Source organism: Tauraco erythrolophus, chromosome 5 (genome assembly GCF_009769465.1).
Source record: "Tauraco erythrolophus isolate bTauEry1 chromosome 5, bTauEry1.pri, whole genome shotgun sequence".
In the NCBI taxonomy this organism is placed as follows: domain Eukaryota; kingdom Metazoa; phylum Chordata; class Aves; order Musophagiformes; family Musophagidae; genus Tauraco; species Tauraco erythrolophus.
In genome coordinates this window covers 63,463,587-63,486,884 of record NC_141469.1, presented here as the reverse complement: position 1 = coordinate 63,486,884, position 23,298 = coordinate 63,463,587, and the positions used below count along the sequence as shown (strand labels likewise).

General features: G+C 40.9%; 1 protein-coding gene across 1 annotated transcript in view; it reads left to right on the top strand.

Annotated features, from left to right (window-relative positions):
• Positions 1–3,114: 3,114 nt before the first annotated feature.
• GALNTL6 (polypeptide N-acetylgalactosaminyltransferase like 6) overlaps positions 3,115–23,298 on the top strand; it is a 510,232-nt gene continuing 490,048 nt past the window's right edge. The window contains exon 1 of the mRNA XM_086611935.1: positions 3,115–3,252. Coding sequence (XP_086468061.1) covers positions 3,115–3,252 — 138 coding nt within the window. The remainder of the gene's footprint in view (positions 3,253–23,298) is intronic.

The following is a 23,298-nucleotide window of genomic DNA, read 5'->3' as shown; positions in this document are numbered from 1 at the left end:
GAAAGTGGAATTTCTGACAAGAAGATCAATGCCCTTTGGTTTTGTGAATACTTCTAATCTTTTGGTGGATTCAGCTCTTGAATACAAACCCGTTTTTTAAAAAATTTGGTTGATGTGCAAACCTTCTTGGTTAGCTGCGACAATCAAAAAAATGTAACTTGCTTGCATAGCCTGTTTGGTGATCTTCCACGACATCCTTATAGCCTGGCAGAGGTGAAAAGAAAAAAATGAAGTATATCCTTTGTCACTAAGAAAATAGAGCAAAGCCTTGCACGTGACACTCTTACAAGTGAGATTTATTTACGTAGGTCTTGCAACTACGAGGGTGAGTGCAAAATTGTCTGGAAACTCCAGAGAGAGTAGAGCATCAATGGCTCACCCTCAAGTGTGAGAGGATACATTTTGCAGAGCTCTGTAAGGATCTGTCCAACATCTGAACATTCTAAAGTTCTTGCTAACAGCCTGGATTACAGAATAGAAATTGTTTATTAAATTTGTATATGACAGTGGAAGATAGGCTTAATTCAAAGTGATTTTGACAAACTGGAAAATATTTTGGAAAAAAAATATTATATTCAATAGGGACAGTGCAAAAGGAAGACGTATTCAGCCATACAGATAGAAACAGGAATAACAAACTATGTGATAGTTATTTCGAGGGAAACAAAACCAGCCAGAGCTTAAATTGTATCACAAAAGCGTCATTAGTTAACAGCCTGCTGACATTAGAACCAAAGCTTGCATTTCACAGAGAAGCCTGGAAAAAGAGTATACACTGTGACACATGCAGAGCTATCCTCCTTTTCTTATAAACAGTTAACAAGGTCCCAAGTAGCATATTAGGTCCAGCTTTGGTTGTTGCACTTAAAGAAAGACACAAATCAGCTGAAGACAGTCCTGATGAAAGCAGCAAGAGACATCAGCTGTCGAGATGTCCTGGTGTGCCTGTGGAACTATCTGGAAGTGGGCTTTAACTATGTAAAACCTGAGGGGAACACTGTTTGCTGTCTCTTTGGTGGCTAATGTAATACTTTGAAATCGCAGCAAGGAAGATTCAGGTTAAACATTAAGGAAAAGTTTGTAACTGTAAGTCAGAACAGATTGCCTGAGAAGGCTATAGTGGTGCTATCGCTGGAGGACTTCAGAACCGGTTAGACAAACACTTGTCAAGAATGACATAGATGCAGCTGATCGTGCCTTGGGGCAGAGCCATGGAGGAGCTGACCTCACAAGGTCCCTTCCAGACCTGCTTTTATGTGAAGAGCATTATGCTGTTTCCTCCCACTCCACCTTCAGTGTTCAGAGTTTTTCTGTTCCTCCCACAAGCTTTCTTTTATCTCCAGCTACTCTCCTAAAAATAACCTTTAACTGCCTCTTTTACTATTTTATGCATGTGTAGGAAATGCCTTCTGCACAAGACAGTTCTGTGGATGGACAAGATCCATCCTACCAATGAAAAAGGATGGGACTACTTCTCACCGTTTGTAGAGATGCATTTTGGTTACAGAAAGAGGATTCTCACTGCAGGACTTGGACCTAGACATTAAGAAGTATTTTTACCACTGATTAGAAATATGGACTGTAGTTGAAGTGACAAGTTTTATATGCAGGGCAGAAAAAAAGGGAAGCTTAGGCATACCTTTATTTTTCAATGTTCATTCTAGATGCATTAACGCTACAAGCCTGGTACACGTTTTCCCACTGCTTGATGTGACAAAGCTGAAAGAACACTAGGTCCTAGTAAGCTTAACCCAAGTATCCTCCTGTTTTGCTGAGCGTGGTTAGTTTGAGAAGAAAGGGCAACTGCGCTATGTAGTCAGAACGAGCAGCTGAACTCAGATGAGAAGCCCGAATGGGTCCGAAGCAACAAGCAAGGTAGAGCCAGCAACCGCAACGCCTTCGCTTCCAGCATCTCCTTCCCTTGGTGCTGCTCCCGAAGCGGAGGGTGACCTCAGCCCCGGCGGTGCGGGGAAGGCACTTCGGGCTGCATGGGCCGGCGGCCGGGCGGGCTCGGGAAAGGCGGCGCTGCGGGGAGCCCGGGGAGACGCCGGCAGGTGAGAGCTCGGGCACCGCCTGGCGCAGCGGGCCGAGCCCCGGGCTCTCCGCGCGGTTCCCCCCGCGCTTCACGTAGCGCCGTGGAGGACGGACCGGAACGGGAATTGCAAGTCTCGTCCCCGGTGCGCGGCGGCGACGGCAGCAGCGGCGGCGACGGCGGCACCGCCTGGCTCTACTCTATCCCGCGGTCCCCGCGTAGGGGGCCGCCCCCGCAGAGTTCCGCTCGCCACCTCGCCCGCCGGGGCGCGGAACCGGTGGATAGCACACATGCGCTAGCCGGTGGATAGCACATACAGCGGCCGGGATGAGGGGGCGCGGCGGGGCGGGCCCGGCGCTGCCCGCCCCCGGCCCGGCCCGGTCGGCGCACGTGGTGGCGGGGGGCGCGGGGGCCGCCCCCTCCGTGCCCGCCTTCCCGGTGCGGCGGGGCGCGCTGTGCCGCGACGCCGGCCTCTGCGCTCCTCTCGTTTTTTTTTGTTGTTTTTTTTTTTTTTTTAAATTATTTATTTAAACTCTTGCTGAGCAAATTACGCGTGATGAGCTCATAATGCCGCGCCCCCCCACCCCAGGCAGGCAGGGGGACGTGAGGCGGACGGGTGCGGCGAGCCGGGGGGGCTCCGCACAGCGCTAGCTCTCCCGCGGTGCCCCGGAGCCGGGAGGAGGGGGGCTCTCTCGGGCCGACGCTGTTTACCGGACTCGGGTTGTGGGGGTTTCTTACCTCTTTTTTTGATTTTTTTTTTTTTTTTCTCTTCCTCCTCCCGCTGTGTGTCGGGCCGTTTGCCGCTCCGTACGCAGGTGGATCCATGAGCTCTCCTGGGAGCGGCACTGCCGCCGCGCAGCGCCGCGCCGGGGCGGGGGGAGCGGCCGCCAGCTTCGGCCCCGCCGCCGCCGCCGCGGGGGGCGGCCCCGCCCGGGCACGGGGCGGGCGGGCGTGAGGCGGGCGGGCGAAGTTTCTCCGCGGCACCGGGCCCCCGCGAGGGACAGCGGGGAGGGAAGGACCTGGCCCCGTGGTGTTGGGGTAGCTGCTGCTGCCGCCGTCACCAGAGCAGCCCGGCGTTGGCCATGAAGAGGAAACAGAAGAGGTTTCTGCAAATGACGCTGCTCTTCACCGCGGCTCTGATTTTCCTGCCCGACATCGGCCTCTGGTCTCTCTACAAGGAGAAGCACCTGGTGAAGCCCGCCGAACCCGCCGAGCCGCAGGTAGGTGCGAAGCCGCCCGGGAGCGCTGCCCCGCGCCGCTCCGCGGAGCTCCGCTGCTCTGGGCGGGAGCGGGCTGCCGCCTCTCGGGATGTGGCTCCGGCGCTCGGCCCCTCCGGGGCGGAGCGGGGACCGGCGCCGGCGGAGGGGTCCGGGGCGCGGCGGATGCCGGCGCGGTGCCGAGAGCGGCAGCACATGTGGTTGTCCTACCTCCGCGCTGGAGAGAGAGAGAGAAAGTTGTGGGCGAACAAATGAGCCTGCCCGCTTGGGGTTTCCCCTGGAAGGGCAAGGGTGAGCAGTCACAGAAGCTGCCCGTGAAATTAGGAGGACGTGGGATTTCACATGCTTCGTTCGTTAGCCAGGGGTGATGCTGGGCTCTGATTTTCATTACGAGGAGTGGAGTTTTTACCGCAACTTTTATTTGTCTGACTGCCTGTAATATTTCTTGAGCTGATGTGCGGGGCTGTATGTCCGCTAAAATTGCCCAAGATCCATCTAGGTAACTAACTGCTTAAATTTTTAATTTCCTCTGTTGGAAACTTGACAGAAGTGACTGACAGTCTTTTTCTCTTCTGATTGTTACTAATGTGACCTGATGCAACCACGCTGTGTGTAACTGCTTGTCAGACTGATGTCACAACGAACTTTTAAGTATTTCCAGTTTACAATCTCCTCGATTACCGTTATTAATAATAGCAGTTAACAGAAGCTGGTTTTTTCCTGAACTATTCTTCAACTAGCTAGATTTATGTTCAGCTCATAAATCACAGCATGACCTGCACTAAGTGAAGTTTAGTTTCAGGGAGTTGTGGTAATGCAGTGCCTGTAATTTAAGAAAGCTTATATTTGTTCTGTTCAACACTGCTATGCTCCTACACTGTAATTGTCAGTGTAATTTAAATATAATATCAATATTTCATAGGTCACTAGTAAGAAATTATGGGATTGTTTGATCTTTTAGCTTGTTTACCACTTGCATAGCCTTTGTGTTCGAGTGTATTGGACAGCATCATGTATCATTTTAGTGTATCAGTAGTCTTAATTTCAAGGGTCATCACCCACGTATAGAATGCACTTTTGCATACTAAATGTATGTAAGTCAGTGGCTTCAATTGAACAATAACATATTTGATTCTTTGTTAACATAGCTATCCATTACAGAAGTTAATCCTCCAAAGTATTGTAACTTTAATTAATGAAATATGGTGAACGGAACATACTTTATTACGACAGGAGAAAGTTAGGGATAGCTTCTTAATTTGAAGCTTACTTTATCTTTCCAAGAGTTTTAAAATGCAATAGGTGTCAGGTGTTAGATTTCGGTTGGAAGTAATTTCTGCTGAAAGCAAACTGCACATGATCATAAGTGTCTATGTTAGTTTGCAAGGTGCATACTGTAGTCTTTGCAGTTTCTAATTTACTTTGTGATTTAGGAAAGCTGAGATGTTCAGTGCAAATAATTTTCCTGTTTGTTGCGTGGCTTTTTAAAAGACACATGCCTTGACATAAGATGAAATTTCTTATGTTCAAGACTGCGCTCAAAGTAGATCATGATTGGATAGCATTCAAAGGGAAATAACTTTAAAAAAAAAAGTGCTAGATAAAATGATGGCAGAAAACCTTGGGGATGAGCAGCTGCGCATATGTGAAGGACTAGTGAGAGGTGCTAATGAGACCCCAGCAAATTTTAAATCCTAAGTTTTCTGAAAGACGCTTTTTACTAGCTTCCTCTTCTTTCTTTTCTCCCCACCTGAATACTAATTGAGCAGTAATGGGACTGTTTGATAGGAAAACAATAAAAATGAGCAATGAAACTTTGAACCTTACAGCTGACTCTAATGTAATTCCACTATCACTGTCAAAATTGAAGTCATGTTGGCAATGTTGTAACCCAATGAGGATAGCAGGTTGAAGTAGAGGTGAGTAATGCAATTACAGTACTTGTATCTTTTGATGTTCACGTTATAACTCAAAATGCATACAAGGGACAAGGGTTGAAATACAAGTTGAGAGTTCAGCTCTTTTAAATATAAAGGAAATTGTGGGAAGATGGTCCATGCATTTCTTTGAGACTAACACTAGAAATGAGATCATGTTAGAAGAGACTACATTACAAATAGTGAAATAGTATCATAGGAGAAGTGTAACTTTTTTCCCCCTAGTAAGTTAGTAGGAGTTGCAAGAATTTCAACACTCAACACAGTCAGTCTCTGCCCTTGAGGGGTTCAATTACTGAATAGTTAGTGTGACTTAACACAAGTTTAAAGGTCAGTGCTGCTGAAACTGCTGCAGACTTTTCTTATATATTCTAAAGTTGTGTTAGGTTACATAGCTATGTATGTAGAGTCAGCACATGAGACAGTGATGTACAGTCAGACTGCTGGGATATGTCGTGACCATGGAAGAGGGGCAGAACTGTCAGTGACTTTAGGTTAGCCATAGGCTGAACTGGTTTTGCCCTCATGGGTAAAATGTGTGTCTAGTGGTATTCTGACTTTGACGGTAATGTTTATAAACACGCCATCTTGTTTTAATAACAATTAAATTAAAGTTCTTGATCATCAGGTGTTTTTGAGGAAGTGGCATGGTGAAATTCTGATTTTCCTGACTAGTTCTAAATTAAACTTTCCAATTCATTGCTAAAGAAGACATCCTCAGACTTGCCCATGAATGAGGGCGCTGTCAGCTGCTCCCACCACCTAAGCTGCGTGCCACAGCACAGAAGCGAAGGAGGGATAGCAGGCTGATGGAGGAGGCATTGATATCCTGACAGCAGTAAGCAGAGAAGCTGTTCAAAAGCAGTCCACAATGCAAAAATAGTCTGTTTCTATCAATGGTAGAACAGTGTCCCCTGGGGACTGTGACATTCCCAGTGCCTAGAAGAGGGCACTGGTGTTCTTCAGTGCTATCTGGAAATTCTGATATGACAAACTAAGTTGACTTTTTTATTCTTTAAAATAGTCCTGCAATCAGTTACATAAGAGTATTTTTTTTTTGTCATCGTGAAAATTCCATTTCTGAGCAGAGTAGCTCTTCTTCAGGAAAGATTAAAAGATGAGAAAATGATATTGACAACTCTGATTTCAGACAGCATTACTGATTTTGATCGCCGTATATTAATTCTATAAGCATTATTAACCTCTAAGTGTTTCATGCAAACTTAATTTTTTTTTAACCTATCATATTTTCCTAAGGTTTTCCCTCGTGAACTTGATAGACTTGGTCTTTATATTTTGATAATTGTTATTTACTTTTGGTTTATCACAATTGGAACTTCAAGGGTAAAGGTACAGATATTAAGGTTTGAGTTACATAGAGCAAAAAGCTCAATAAAATATAGTTTGACAATAAAGCAGTACATGTGAGGAAAAAAATATAATCAATTTCTGGTTTAGTTCTTTTTAAGTCAGTCTTCCTTGCTGTACTGTGGGAATAAGGGAAATCGAATAGGGTATTTTTATTGCCTTTTAAAAAGTCTTATAAATTCCTTAACACATTATATTGTCCTTGAGTTCTGATTATGATTTTTACAGTTAGTCTAACTTTGTGTTTGTTGGCTTTGTTGGTGGTTTTTTTTAATCACTGAAATATTATGTATGTGATATAAGTATCCTGTCTGATTTTTTTTCTTTTGAAAAAATCTGAAGGCCAGGGTTTTTGGATATGAAGTTATGCTGATAAAACTTTTAATTTCAGTTTTGTTGTGTTTTTTTTTTTTTTCTGTGGAGGAAAAGCAATAATGCAGTACAACCAGTAGGATATAATTATAGTCCAAGCCTGGTTAGCTGATGCTATCTAAAGTTAGTGCTACTTTATTTGGCTGCAGTAAGGCTTTATCCTTGTCTGTTTATATAGTTTCAATATATGACAAATAACTTCAACTAGAAGAACCAAATTTCCTGCAGCACCTTTCCAGTGTCTGTAATATCAGTATTTGGTGAAAGTGTTGAGAGATGCTTCTTTCTGATTTTATGGGATGCCAGTGTGGTTGGCTGAAAGGAGGGCAGTCTAGTGAAGTAACCTCTAATGCATTTCAACTTCATTTGGTACTCTTTTCATTCAGTTGTCATCTCCCTGCTTCCCAGTGTCAAATGTCCTCACTTCAAATTGGATTGAACAGCAGCATCTCTTAGTCACAGATGCTCTGTAATACTTATTCATAGGTGTATTACCGAAATGCTTTATGATGTGTAAAGTAAGGAAAGAAGATGGATTTATAGCTTCATTTCACGTATGCTTTGGTGCAGTGAGGCATGCTACTTTAACCTCCTGATTTAGGCACTTCTGCAGGAGCAGGTTTCAAGCGTGTTGGCCCTTTTTATTTTGGTGCATGCACAAGCAAATACCAAAATGCAACCATCCTGCCAGGGGAAAGTGTGATTCCATGGGATAGAGCCATGCTTTCTTCCCCTTTTTCAGTGAATTCAGTATTTTTGTCTCGTTAGCCCCGTGGTTAGGTCTTTCTCTTGATATATGTGAGGTCCGGATTTAAATGAACTCCTCGGGATAAGGAGAACTTAGTTCTCACAAATCCTGGATCTGGATCATAGTTGACAAACAGACACAAAAATCCACCTTCCAAGCCTGGTGGCTGTGAAAGTACTGACTTTAGCTCCTGAATCCAGGAAGCAGTTTCAGGCTCTGTCTTGCAAACAAACAGTCATTAGTTTCTGAAGTCTGTGAAAGAGAGGAAAAGTTAAATTTATCCCAAAGTGTAATGTTTCCTACTGTTTAGTACACAAGTTCTGGTAATAATTATTGTTCCAGGATGGTTAACTCTGTTTACTCACAGTTGATGCCAGTGAAGTACAAAGCTTGGGCTGGTGAATTCTGTTTCTGGAGCTGCATAAAAGCTGCATCTTGAAAGTGAAACTTAATTCCACACACCCCCCCCCCCCCCCCCCAATTAGCTGTATTTCCCTTGCTTTTCCAGTCGATTTCAACAGCTACAAAACCTTATACAAAGTGTGGTTTGATTAGGACACAAGTAGACACCTATTTCCTATGATTGTTCTGTCAAGACACTGTCGGTTACTTATGTATTTAGTTCCCCTGTCTGTTACTTACCTTTGCTCTCACCGCAAACTTGGGAGGTGGGAGAGTTTTGTTTCTGTTTAACAGAAGTAAATAAAGTGTAGATTGACAAGCAGGCTCAAGTCTACAAAAGTAGCTGCTTGACTATTGCTGACATTAACTTGTACTATTTTGGGAGTGTGCATGTGCTGACCATAAAAAATACTGATAAAATGAAACCTTGCTTTCCGTGCTCAGTTTCTATGCGTGTGCTGTTTCAAGCAAGTTCTCATTTCTCTCCCCAGAGCAGCAGCTGGGACCCGGTGTGTTCAATCCTCTTTTATTCTCCAGCTCTGTTCATTGCTGTGCCGGTGTGTCAGCTCCAGGGGTCCCTATACATGGCATGGCGAAACAGAGCTTAGTGTCTTAAAATGCAGTGCATTGTTAACCTGCGTTTGCCATTTCAGTATTTAACAGTCATACAGTTAACACTTCTGTAATTCACTTCTTTATTCGAATTGTTCATGTATAATTTCATTTCCCTGTATATATCGGAGCCTACTGAGCAAAAATATCATTTAAGGTCTAAAACCTTTGTTGCTTTTAAGATACAATATTATTTTTGGCAATTAACAGTATGTTTCTGTCGTATTTGGTATACCAGAGGGAGCCCTCCTGTGGTTAATTTAATACCTATCAATTTTCAGGAATGTTACTAAACAGAGTATATCTTACAGGATAAAATGGACTGACTTCTATATTTAGTTTTCTTTCCATTTAAATCAGTGTTTGTAATGCATTTCAGTTAATATTATTGTGTATGGTTACCTTTTTTTTTTTTAAGCACAGTCATTTCAGATTTATCCAAGTCAAAACACAAGGTCAAGAAACCTCTGTGCATGCCAACATTTGGCCTTGTGGAAAGACCACTGTGATGAGGGGGACTCTATGGCCTTATTGAAGCAGTGGGATACAGAATTGCTCACTGATTAGGGGGCGTACCTGAGGTGTGTTTTGTCCCCTCAGTGGGACATGATGCTTGCTTTGTTCCTAAACTTCCTCATCTCCTTGTGCAGGGAAGGTAGCTCTTGTATTTAGGTCTGGGGAATTGCAGCAGTACCATAGGTGTGTCCTGATGGGGAGCCAAACTCTGCTATGGCCCTGTGTGTGCCACTCAGTGGGGATGCAACCGTGTGTGTAAGCATACAGACAGAAAGAACAATTCAGCTTTTATTTTCTTTTGTTTTTTTTTTTTTCTTAATGCTCAGACAGATAACTTATGGTCTTTGTCTAGCGATATGCTGATGCACACATTTATAGCAATTGACTTCAGCAAAACTGAGTGTATGCTAAGTATTTCAATGGATCAAGTCCAGGAGCAGACATGTTTAGTTGCTTAAAGTAAGGCTCAAAAAATTAACTCAAAGGTTCACAAGTTAAGTACAATGAAGCTCAGGAATCTCAAGCTAAAAGTCCTACATCTGTGGTAAGTGTTCCTCACTGTCAAGAGACAAATTACGCTGACTGAAAGAAATAGCAGTCCTAGTTTTTAATGTTTCTTTAGAATGTGAAAAGGCTTTATCAGGAGATGTCAACCTGCTGAACCAACTCCTTTCTGAGAATTCCAGTGTAAACTGGTTTTTAAGGTCAAGGTTTATTGTGATTCATTGGTTTCAAACTGGTTTTGACAATTGTCACATTTGGAGGAGTTTCGCTGTGTGATGGGTTTGGCTGGGTAATCTTTCTCAAAATATGTCTTCAGAAGAGAAATGCTTTCCCTCTTCTTTATGAAAAACCCCTATAGAAGCGGCCTACTTGAGGAGTTTCTCTCAAGAGGTAAAGGAGCGGAAGAAAATCTATTGCAGGAATTTAACAGGATTTCATGCTTCTCTTTCAAATTATTCACCTTCATTTCCATAATTTTCACACATCTTTCTTCATAGAGAAGATGACACAACTCCAAGTTATGCGAACACCTGGTGATTCAAGTCAGCTCTTTAATCACCAAACTAATAGCAATCTATTAAGAGAATTGTAGGAATAAAAATGGTGAGGAGTATGTACAGCTAACACAGAAATATATAGGCTACAATAGCCCACTCTGGATGTTTGTACTCTTCAGGGTCAGAGTTGCCATGTTCGTGTTCCAGGTAGTGTTTCACAGGGACAATGTTATTTTATGCTGCCATTTTAAGGTCTCTTGGCCAATCTTATTGAAGGAATTTCCTATCCCCTCTTTCTCCTGGTCAGATCTTGTTTAATGAAGACCTCTGCTCTCGCTTTAGAAAGCAGTCACTAGCTAAAATACAAGGCTTTCATCTAGTCACATGTGGCTTTAACAGATAACTACAGCATTCCTTTCCCTTGTCACCTCCAGCTGTTGGTTACCATCCAATGCCTGAATTTTTCAGCTAAATCATTGGTGACAGGATGTAATGGTGTTTGACAGATGCTTCATTGGATCATCTGAAACCACCTCCACAACAGTTTAAGCCTATCTGCAAGACTTTTGCCTGAAGTAGTTGAAGAATATCTGCATGTCTTTTTCAGAGCCGTATGTGAGGTAATCCCTGTGAGAGCTGCAGCAACAAGGAGTTTGGAGATTGGTGATGTCCGGCAGTGCCGTGATTGTGCACTGCCCTGAAAACTCTGTCAGGTTTGTGCCAGCTGAGTTACCATGTCCAGTGCAGTTTCTAACACTTTGCCAGTTGATTTATTTATTTCAACTGTCTCCTGGGCTGTATCAAAAGAAGCATGGCCAGCAGGCCAAGGAAGGTGATTCTGCCCCTCTACTCTGCTCTCGTCAGACCCCACCTGGAGTACTGCATTCAGCTCTGGAGTCCCCAACTCAAGAAGGACATGGAGCTGCGGGAGCAAATCCAGAGCAGGGCCACAAAGATGATCCGAGGGCTGGAACACCTCTGCTATGAAGACAGGCTGAGAGAGTTGGGGCTGTTCAGCCTGGAGAAGAGAAGGCTCCAGGGTGATCTTATAGCAGCCTTCCAGTACTTAAAGGGGGCCTACAGGAAAGCTGGAAAGGGACTTTTTCCAAGGGCGTGTAGTGATAGGACAAGGGGCAATGGCTTTAAACTCAAAGAGAGGAGATTTAGATTAGAGATAAGGAAGAAATTCTTCACTCATAGGGTGGTGAGGCACTGGAACAGGTTGCCTAGAGAAGCTGTGAATGCCCCATCCCTGGAAGTGTTCAAGGCCAGGTTGGATGAGGCTTTGGGCAACCTGGTGTAGTGGAGGATTTCTCTGCCCATGGCAGGGGGGTTGGAACTAGATGATCTTCAGGGTCCCTTCCAACCCTAACCATTCTATGATTTAATTTTTTTAAATGCCAAATTTACAGTGCAAATTGGACATAGCAGACTAGAAAATCTGGAGCATGCAACTTAAATGTTTCATCAATCAGTGATAAACCATTGATTCTGTGCTTAAGATGCAACAGTGATTTAACAGTTTACTCCTGTGCTATACTGCGGTTTATGACAGGATGTGATACTGGTAAGAGATTTAGCTAGGCAGAGTAATTATCTGAACTAGAATTTGGTCAGGAGACCAGTGTTAATACAGGGTGCTTTAGAAATTGGATTGCTCACTGAAGTGTGTAACTATAGATTTATCAGACTAACTTAAGGTGCTCATTTGCTTAAGGCATAATTTTCATACTTGTATTGAAAATAGAATAACGGATGAGTTTGTTTAGAAAATTTTAGTTTGTTTACTTATTGTTGCTCTCTGAAAATTGTTTTCTATAAACTAAGTGCTAGGAGAATGCAAGCAAATGTTTAGAACAAGCAAGAACATTTTATAGCCAGACTGTGGCAAGTTTTGTTCATAGACGAATACAGGGAAGAGCAAGGGCTCCCCATGTCTCTCTTCAGAGCCAATGTCTGAGAAATACAGGCCCTGCACATGTATTCCTGCAATGTCAACAGCTTCTGTAGTGTGAGATAAGTACTTTATCTCATATGGTTTTGCCTTGCTGTGACTAAAATCTCCTAGTTTTGCGTAAGATAACATAATTGTCTGTCACAGACAGTTTGTCTTTCTGTTTTGTCATCCGGTCCCTGGGATAAAAGTTGTGCTTGTAATGTAACACTTGGGTAATGCTGCTGAAGCTTTATGGGGTTATATTGGAGAAGGCAAGGTCAAAGAAATGCATATAGACTTGGGAGGTTTGAGATTTTCCAGCCTACGATGGCTCCAACAGATACTGGCAACAGAAATCTCTCTTCTGCACAGATTAACTATACCCTTGGCAAAACTTTGCCAGTTTCTGGCAAAGCCCACACAGATGCAGAAGAAGTTAGCTAGATCTAGATAACTTGAGAAGAGACTGTAAATTCTACCAAATTTTATGCCGAACCAGTATCCTTCAGTGGTTTACTAGCTCTGAATCATCTGTCTTTCGCAGAATGTAATACGTAGTTTAATGCAATTGTTCACTTATTGGATTTTTTTTTTATACGTGAGAGGCAAAATACCTACTATGGCCCTTCAGTGGGGAAAGCCCTCTTATTTTCAACATAGCAACGAAACTCCTACTCTCACTTCTTTCTCTCCTTTTTATTTGCTTTTCTGGGCAAAAACACATTTCAGTTTCTTTAATGTTTTTGAGATCACATTTGATTGCTGGGTAAATTATTATATTGGATTGCTTGAATCTTGGAAATATCTGGATTGCTTTTTCTACAGAGGAGTAGTTTCACATTAGCATGGGGAGTACGTGAAAAAGACACATTAATGCCATCCTACAAGAAATATATTGCTATTTTTCAGGCTCTGATAAATGACTACATTTTAAGTTGCATTTGATATGGATAGAAAATGAATGACAGGCTCGAACGGATGTTGTTTTTCCAGAATTGCTCAACATAAACTGAAGTGACAGTCAAATTGCTGATCAAATTTTGCAATTATGACACCAGTATAAAAATGTAAATCCAGAACTTTTATGACATTAAGTAATGAATTCCTCACTAACATTACAAAATCATTAGAGACGCAGCATGCATGGACGTAAAAAGTACTTGTTATGGCTGTAAAAATTATCAGAAAACTCAAAAATGACATGCAAAAGTCTCAAAGCGAAATATTCCTGAAGTATATGTAACCTGTGTTTGACATCAGTTTATATATTTTTGAGCATAAGGGCATCCTTGACACAACTCCCAATGATGGTGAAGTGGTGGGAATTTCTTCTTTAGGAGACACTCCTCCTAATGATGGTTAGATTATATTTTGATCTATATTACTTCTTGACCCATATAGCGGTCTGAGGAGAGTGGTTTTATCTCTCCATTTTCCCTAAAGTAATCCATTTAAGACGAGCTCAGTGAAAGCACAGCCAGAACATATATATTGGCCTATGCTTTGCTAACATGAAAGTGAATTTGTGTTCACCTCCACCAGCTGCCTATGTGTACCAATGGCATTTAAAAACAAAATTGAAAGCTGACATCTTGAGCACTGAGGATATGCCATGTGTGCAGGAAGGGCTGCAGAAGAGGGAAGGGAACTTGGGAGCTCCTTCAGGGAAAGCAGCAAAGCTGCAGAGAGGTGGAAAGTAAATTTGACTGGAAACTAACTTCCACTAACTTCTGTGATCTTTCCTCATCTTCCCTTTCTCCTTGCTTCATGAGGAGAGGATGCACCAAGAGCAGTAAAGATGCTGGGATGTTGTTTAAACCATCCATACTCAAAGCGTAGAGAGACACGGCTTGACGAAGAGTTGTTAGTAACGTGAGAATGACTTTTTCGAAAACTGAGGTGGTATCTCAGCAAAAGCTCCCAAGTGCTGCAGTTCATATGCTGACCCCACACAGAGTAATAATGCAGTCACTGAAGATAAAGGTGTTTTCATTCAAGCAACTTCAAAATGAACCAGTGAGAGAGAAATTTTTCTTCAAATGCTCAAGACGCACAACAGATGTCTCCTTCAGAAACAATGAAGAAAAATGGTGTTTTATATTGGGCAAAGGGCAATGGAGATGGGATCATGCTAAGCAGCAACCTGCTTCTGCATCTGGAATGGATGTATGTAACAAATGAACACAGGAGATCAAGCGCAGGACATGCGTATTTACTGCCTGTGCACGTTGTAACCCCTTCAGACAGAGGAGGTCTGAGAAAAACTTGCCTTTTTTTTATGTAGTAATGTTTGTTCTGTGACTTATGAGACTTTATCTCAATTCAGTGAGATTTTAACTAAAATTCAGTGAATTGAGACTCTTCTTCAACGCACTTTAAAGACATTGTTAGTAGAATAGATTCTTCAGAAATGGTTACTAGTGTAGGTTTTGAGTTTTTACTTTTGTTTATATTATATATATACACGCATGCATGCACATGTATGTACACGTTTATGTTTGTTTATAGGCAGGAGGTTGTGAGGACACTATCTTCACTTCCTACAGGAAGAGGGAGTTTATTTTTCTTAATGTAACATGCCCTAACAATCTTATGAGGAGTGGAACGATTTTATGAAAGATATCATGCAAATACATGGAAAAGAGAATGTTTAAGAGTATAAATTCAGTACGATTTACAGTGTCTTTAGCATTTTCCAGTTGTTTTTTTTAATAAATGTAGATTTTGGTTTGGTTTTATCCCCCCTCCCTCTTTATGCACAGACTGTATGTGGTCTGGCTTTATATTCTGCACGGTGATAACTTTAGACAATCTACTGAACTTTTTTTTTCTCTCTACTTCAAAGTCTTGAAATATGTAGGAAATAAAGATGTTGGCTTATTTAATTTATTCACTTAATTCTTTCCAATCTTTCCTGTTAGTCGTTTCTATTTTTTAGACAATGGACTCATATAGATTTCTTTAGGAGACCATACACAAGTTTGTTCAAAAAACGCTTGCTTAAGGCTGCTGTCTTTACAATATACTTTGCTAACTTACTTTTTTTCCTGACGTGTGTTCTAAAATAATCAAATGAATGACCTTCTCTTCCATTTAGTAACCTTCTTCATATAGCAGATTAACCTCCAATTTACTGATCTGCTTGTTAGAGAGACCAGCTACTCTCTTTTAAAGATAACAGAGAGTGAGAAGCTGCCAGTGTTAGGATGGAAGTGACAGGAAGGAAACATGAAAGAAAGGAAAATGCACAGCCAGGAGAATAATAAGGAAAATACATTCCATCAAATATATTTATGGAACTTCTAGGTAATGTTCCTATCAAGTTTCCTGTGCCTTCTTTCATGTTGCTCTAATCTACATCTCTGGCATGTATTGTTATATTATTTTTTTTTTTTTTTTTTTTAAATGCATGCTAAGTGCAACCTTGCTTCTCTATTCTAATTTATTATAGCATATTAGTAAAGCTGCTTTGGAATACCCTGGATTAATGATGCATTTAAACTGTTTTAAAATGACCCTGGGCTAGGTCAATTATTGAAGTAGTGCCAGTGAGGAATATTTTATTTTGATTGCAGTAAGCTCTTAGTTTTATGTTAACCGCATCGTACAAACATGACCTGTGGGCTTTTAACGTTGTAATGAATTGAAAATGTGTGAATAAAGCATGCTTCATATTTTTATGTAGCAAACTGAGGCTCTTTCTTGAGAGGAGACTCTTGATAATCTTGTTTTCTTCTGTTGTACATGTGGTTACCTTTTTGTACTAGTGTGCTGAGAAAGCAGGCTTGCCTTTTTGACATTGCCACTCTTCAAAGTCATTGGACTTCACAGGTTTGGCAGTGCTCTGGAAACTTAAGTGACCGTTAAGTTTCACCAGTAACTTTATGCTGTGGTTGTAGGGTTTTTTTGTTAAATTGATGTTCCGGAAGAGAAGCTGAAAACTGACTTCAGTCATGGCCCAAAAGTGCACCTACACAGAACTGGTAGAAATTTGTTTGACATAAACAGAATATGCACCTCCCCAGAACAATATTTTCAACTAATTTAGAGGCCTATTAACTATCTAAGAGACACAAAAACAGTGTTTGAAATTAAGACTCCTACCTTGTGTAGGAGAACCGTGTTTTCACAGTGACTGAGACACTCAAGATCAGCAAAGATCTTGAACATCGAGCCACTTAAGAGGAGACATAAAATATGAAACAAGACCAGAAAGATTCATTGCAGCTTCTTCAGAAGAATCATGGAAAGGAAAATAAAAACCCTTTTATGTTTTGGGATTGTTAATGTTCTGAGGTACTTCCAAGGTGCTTGAAAACTAAGATGATCCATGCCTACAAAATGGGCATAAAAAAACGATCTATGGGATCAATAGCAGTGTTTGGAAGATTCATTATGACAGGCAGAGTTTATATAATGGAAAATACAGAAAATAAGAAATGGGACAATTAGAGTAGGATACGGGCAGAATTTTACTGCTACAGCTAAAGATCTCTCCACACGATCTTCTTTCTTCGTCTAACACTCTGAAGTAAAATGTGGATAAATATAAAATAATGTATATAGAGAAGTAAATAATCCTGGTTTTACACCTACAGCAATAACTTTTGACATAGTAATTGCTGCTCAGGAAGGAGCTCTTGATGCTTATATTAGTTTTATGAAAATGTTAGCTTTTGTATCAAAGAGGATAACATTGTTATGACTACTGTGTAAATGCATTTTGTACTCTCAAATACTGTATGCAATTCTTGTCCAATCGTAATCATATCAGATGGGGTGGAAAAGATACCTATGAAGAGTCCCTGGATTAAGTAAAGGCTTCATTGTTGAGTGACTCATGAGAGGGCTGAGAGGTATCTGAGAAGAGAGTAACAGGGAAAAGAGGCAGGATCACTTTATTCACTCTCTCTTTCAATAGAAATAATAGTATCAAATTAAGTACTGTGTCAGGTTCAAAACAAATGACAGGTACAGGTCTTTGTGCAATAGGTTATTAAGCTGTGGAGCTTTCTGAACCAAGGATTGTGAATATTAAAAGCTTACATGGCTTCAAGAAACAACTGAATACATTCATGGAAGAAAAATCCATTAGGGCCTGAAGACAGCACCTCTGGCTTGAAAAGTCCTTGAACCACCAGTTGTTCGAGGCTCAAAGGGTCTTGTGGGAAAGTGAAGTTGTATGCTTGCTGTGTATTTATATCTTTGTCATTTGCTGTTGATCACTTTCAGAAACAGATAGTTGACTAGATGGACCTTTTTGTATGACACTTACAAGAGTCATTCTTAAACTAACAACGTGTAAGTTAGTAATCCATAGTAGCTGCTGATAAGAAACCAAGTTGTGGAACAGAAAAAGATTTCAAATTAGTTACTCGATGCTGCAGAGTGTTCTGGTAAGCCAGAAAGAATAATAAATGCCAGGCAGGGTCAGTGTCAGCTCCACAATGAATTTGAGGTGTGGCACACTGAGAAAGCATGTGTCTTAGACTAAGTGTAACTGTAACAATACGTATTTTCCTATTATAAATGTATGTCTTGGTGCATGAGTTAGTATTTGAGGGAAACTAAAGAGACAACTTCACTGTTCTAAACCTTAGTTGATATTTATAGGGGCACTGATCCCTATAGTCTCTGTCCTCCATTAGGTGCTAGCAATAGGATCCCAATGTCTTCTGCATACTTAGTTTGCCTTTAATTTTTATGAAACGTTTTCTGTTATTCTTTCCCTGTCATGGTTTAATCCAACTGGCAAGTAAAAACCATACAGCCATTTGTTGACCCTCCCCCACCCTCCAGGGATGGGGAAGAGAATTAAAGGGGAAAAGGGAAGGAGATTTGTGGGTTGACGTAAGAACAATTTAATAATTGAAATAAAATCAGAAGTAATCATTACAAAAATAATAATTAAAAATATAATAATATATACAAACGAGTGATGCACAGTACAATTGCTCACTACCCACTAACCAACACCCAGCCCATCCCCAGCTAGCGATCTGTCCTAGTTTTAGCTGGGACAGAGTTTTTTAACAGCTAGAAGAGCTCCGTGTTTTGGTTTTACTCAGAGGCTCACTCTGAGAAGAACACTGATAACAAGCTGCTAAGGACTTTTCAGTGTGCCGGAGTGCAGAAGCACGGCGGGATAAGGGGGGAGCATAGCTGGGACAAGGGGGACACGATTCCCCTTGTGATTTGTGGTGGAACTTAAGACTGAGGGCCAAACTGGCCAATTAGTATTCCATATCATGCAGCGTCATGCCCAGTATAAAAGTGAGGGTCAGCCGGGAGGAAGGGCTTTTGCACTTTGGCTCTTTTGCACTTTTGCTCTTTTGCGCTTGCTGCACTGTTGCTCTGTTGTTTTTCTTTCTTCTCTCTCTCTCTCTCTCTCTCCCTCTCTGCCCCTCTCTATTTCGGGGCCTCGCATTTGTCCGGGATTGTAGCTTTGGGACGAGACGGGCTTCGCATACGAGGGGGTGGTGAGCACCTACACTGTGTATTAAATCATCTGTATTAAATCATTCTTATCTCAACCCACAGGTTTCCCGTTTATCCTTTAATTCTCTCCCTCGTTTGTCGGGGAGGGGGAGTGACCGGCTGTGTGGGGGGGGGGGGGTTTCAGCCTAACCCACGACACGATCCCAAAGAAGAGAGATCCCGAAACTGCAATCCCAGAAGAGACAATGAGCCCCGAAGAGAGAGAAAGAGCTTCCCGGCCAACCATCATCTATATACTGGGCATGATATTGCATGATATGGAATATGCCATTGGCCAATTCCAGCCTCAATTCTAAACCCAAGCTCAAATCTTAAAATAGGAGTTGTGGGTTTGTTGTTCCAGCCATGCTCCCTCCCAGCTTGTTGTGCACCTGCTCATTGACAAAACATGGGAAGCTGAAAAGTCCTGGATTTCCTTAGCAACAACTAAAAACATCAGTGTGTTATCAACATTCTTCTCACACCAAATCCCATACTAAATCCAAAATGCAGCGCTATTCTAGCTACTAAGAAGAAAACTAACTCTATTCCAGCCAAAACCAGGACGCACTTCTAAATAGTGTTATGTTTTTCCTCCTCGGGTAAACAGGGATGTGTTGAGTATGGTAGAGCGTCATAAGGAATATCCTGAGTCTGAGATTGTGGTATTGTGTCAGTACGTGTGGAACAGATTGGAGGGATTGTGGTTTTTGTTTCAGGATGTTTGGGATTTTTTAACATTGAAGGGAAATATTTGCTTATGTTGATATGTTGCCTATAAAGAGATTATGGCTTTAAAAATATTTAAATGGCTCTGTGGAATATCTGCAGAACTTTACGTTCATTGCCCTGTGACTTGAACTCATGAGTATGTACTAGATATGAATGTGATGTTTTGCTATTTCCAAATGGTTCCTGTTTTCCTCGTATTTAACTTTCTTTGGTATTAAGACTGTATTTTGGATTTCAATACGAATAGATCTACCACAGGAAGGTAGATGTCTGAACCATCTAGGAATAAAAAAGAAAGTCTTTTCTTTTTCCCTGCTTCAGTAGGGGTTACTTACAGAAAACCTTACTCATTAGGATTCTGTAGGCTGTGCTGGTCAGAGATTTGCCAGGTGCTTACCAGAACACCACTTAAAGAGTCTGCTGACAGTAACTGGTGAAGATAAAAGCTCATCTCTTTTTTCCTTTCCTTTCTCTCTTTTTTTTTTTTTTTTTAAGTGAATAGCATAATGTGAAGTTGCTAATGCAAAACAGTACATTTAAGATGGAAAAAGTGTTTTTGAAGAACTCTCCTGGAATTTAGTTTTAGAATCATAGAATGGATTGGGCTGGAAGGGACCTCAAAGATCATCTAGTCCAACCCCTTTGCCATGAGCAGGGACATCTTTCACTAGATCAATTTGCTCAAAGCCCTGTCAAACTTGACCTTGAACACTTCCAATAACGGGGCATCCACAACTTCTCTGGGTAACCTGTTGCAATGTCTCAATACCCTTATTGTAAAAATGTCCAATCTAAATCTACCCTTTTTCAGTTTAAAACTGTTGTCCCTTGTCCTGACACTACAGGCCTTGCTAAAAAGTCTCTCTCCATCTTTCTTGTAAGCTCCCTTTATATATTGAAAGGCCACAATAAGGTCTTCCTGAATCATTGCATACTGATCTGCCAAAACCTGCTACTGCACTGCGCTTTTACATATGATGTAGAAATTTGTTTTAGATCTCTCTTTCGTAAATACATGCCTGCTATGTAGTCTTAGTTTTTATATAGAAGTTGCAGTGCGATGCTGTAGAATTAGACAAGTTCTTACAGAGTATTTCATAGCAAAACAACAGGATTTTCAACAAAATAGACTTCAGTGCCATCATCCTTATTACTGGAGTAAAGCTCCCATTGCCTTTAATGGAAACTGAGTTTTGTAATCAGTGCTGTCAGTCACCATCTGGACTGACTTTCCCTTTCATGTCTGAATCTTACCATAGAGTCCTTCCTTTCTGGGATGCCATCTGTCAGGCAGTTTCTTTTGACTTGTTTCCAGCATTAACCTTTGTACCTTCTTTCATGTCCTCTTTTGTGCTTCAAGCAACCTCTCATATCTTCATTCTCCCTGCTGTTTTCAAAATACGTTTTGAAAACTGCTGTACACGATGAAATACCATAGCAATAATAGCTATTACCAAACGCTAGGCAACATCACAGTTATCTGAAGAAAATCTGTCAGGAGGCCAAGGCTTGGAAGGAGTTGACCCCAAACCCTTTTCTCATCCCTACAAGTGATATTTAAAGCAGTGGCTGAGGGAGAAGTCTGAACCACTGATTACTTTGAGTCTTTGCTGTGGATAAAAGAAATCAGTTAGTATGGCAGTTAAACTAATAATAGCTTACAAAAGCTCTTATAGATTTAAAAATAAGATCAAGTAGCATTAATCTAATAGTATAACTGTTTTTTAAAGGCTTTTACTCAGTAAAGCCCTGTTTACGAAGACTTAAAAAATCTGTAGTTTTGAGCTGATGATTGCTCACAGTCATGCATGCATACAGCGTTTTCACCCTGACATTGTTAATGTTAAATGCAAACAATTTATTCCGCAGTTTAAGCAAATAGAATGAAAAGTGTGAACCCCAAACCTTCCAGTTTGAAAGAGAAAACAAAACATAAGAATGTATTAGAAATAATAAATACATAACTTTGAAAAAAAATATTTTTCAAAGTAAATCTGAGATAAACTTAACAAGGGATGCACTTTCTCAATGAAATAAAGATCAGTAGTTAGCATGTGGTCTAATTGATAAGTTTTAAATATAATTCAGACATGATATTAACTGTAACTCATGCATGGAGGAGATTTGTATGTATTTGAACAGCAGCCTTTCTTCCAAGTGATTTCAGGGATGTGTTTTTTCCAAACAAGATTTGAGTGAACTCTTGTTGGTTTATAAATTTGATTTGAACTATAAGCAAGGATGATTTAGAGTTTCAAAGAGAGAAAAGGCGTAATTTTAATAGCAGTATTCTTTTTTTAGTGCACATCTTAAAAAAAAAAACCCTGATCTCCCACATTGTGACTAGATAGCCTACAGGTAGAAACAAACCAATTACTGTGTTCGTATTGTATTCATTCTCAAAGGAAAATATTATCTAGTATGAAAAGCCCTGCTTATTTCAAAGGTTAGAAAATGTGGCAACAGACAATTGTGTAACAGAAAATTGAAAGAGAGATTTTACAAGATCAAGGCTTGCCAACACCTTGCCATGCTATCTTTGCTTATGGATAGTTTGCATAAAAATTTATAGTAGAAGATTGTGTTGGAAAAGTATAACTACATTGCAGAATGATTAAAAACTAACATGCAATATCCATAGAAACTTTTGTTAGCTTAAATGTATTGAAATGAGAATGAGCAATATTCTTCTTGAGAAGCTAAGTTGGTGTATGACGTGTTTTTTTCCAAATATAAAATCCATTTCTTACTGGGAAGTGGTATGAATGACCAAGTACTGTCCTGTCGCTAGGCGACTGATGCTCTATTCATGACTTCTCAGTCCCTCTGTGATGTCTAGCTTATCACTTCATCTCTCTGTGCTTAGTTTCCCTTATTTTTAAGATGCAGGTAGGAAAACTTCCTGTGGAAAGCAGTTTTCAATTGCAGATGAAGAGAGTGATGCATAAGAACCAGATGACTAATAATTATTGTGGCTGATGTTGCTGCTCAGCTTTACCTTACAATGGTTTCTTGAAGGCTCTTTGCTCTCTGGTAGATGCTGCAAGGAGCTAGTTACTTATGTGCCTTTTTTCCTAGGATAAGCTAGCTGTGATTATCTTCCACCTCCAACTGCATGATATCGTTCTTGTACTATTCCTCCTTCAGAGGAAAATGGAGAAATTTGACAGAAAAGTTAGAGAGGTTCTTCACTCAGGTGACACACAAATATTTTTCAGTCTTATGTTAAATCTTCAAGGTTCCCCAAGTAATCAATCTGAACTATTTCTGTTACGAAAACTGTCCGTTTCCCTCCTTTCCCTCTTCCTTTGAAGCAGCCAAATAGATATGAAAAAAAAGTATCATTTGAGCTTGACCACCAAATTTACTTGTGATGTCTTTCTGCCAAACAATAATAGATAGGAGCAAGGGTGAGGAATCTGGCTGCAGTGTATCAGCTTTCAGCAGATCTGATAGTTCAACAGACTCATAATTTTCAAGGCAAAGCTTTGGCGGCTCCTAATTTGGCTTTTCTTTATGTCTGTCTTGGAATTTTTCAGGTTCAGTTCATGCACTCTTAGCTGAAATGGAGGGAAAAAAAATTAAAGTCTGAAGAACAATCACTGTCCTCTTGTCACCTAACTGTCTTCCTCTCTCCGGTCAAATTCCATAGGATGGTGCCAGCCCTCACTCTAGTGGCCAGTGAGCTTGTGATATCTTAATCTATATGGAAAGATCACATATATGATTAGGTTTTATTTCCAGGCAGTGAATTGTATACAGATGAGATGCTGCTTGAGACCATAGTAGAGCAATGCATAGGAGTTTTTCATATACACCAGAAAAATTTGTTGTCACTACAGACTTTGGATGTCTCTGCCTTCAGGGATCTCTTCAAGTGTATTTTGTCAGTATCGGGACTTCCACTTAACTTATTCATGGGCACAATTCCATCACTTTATCACTTTT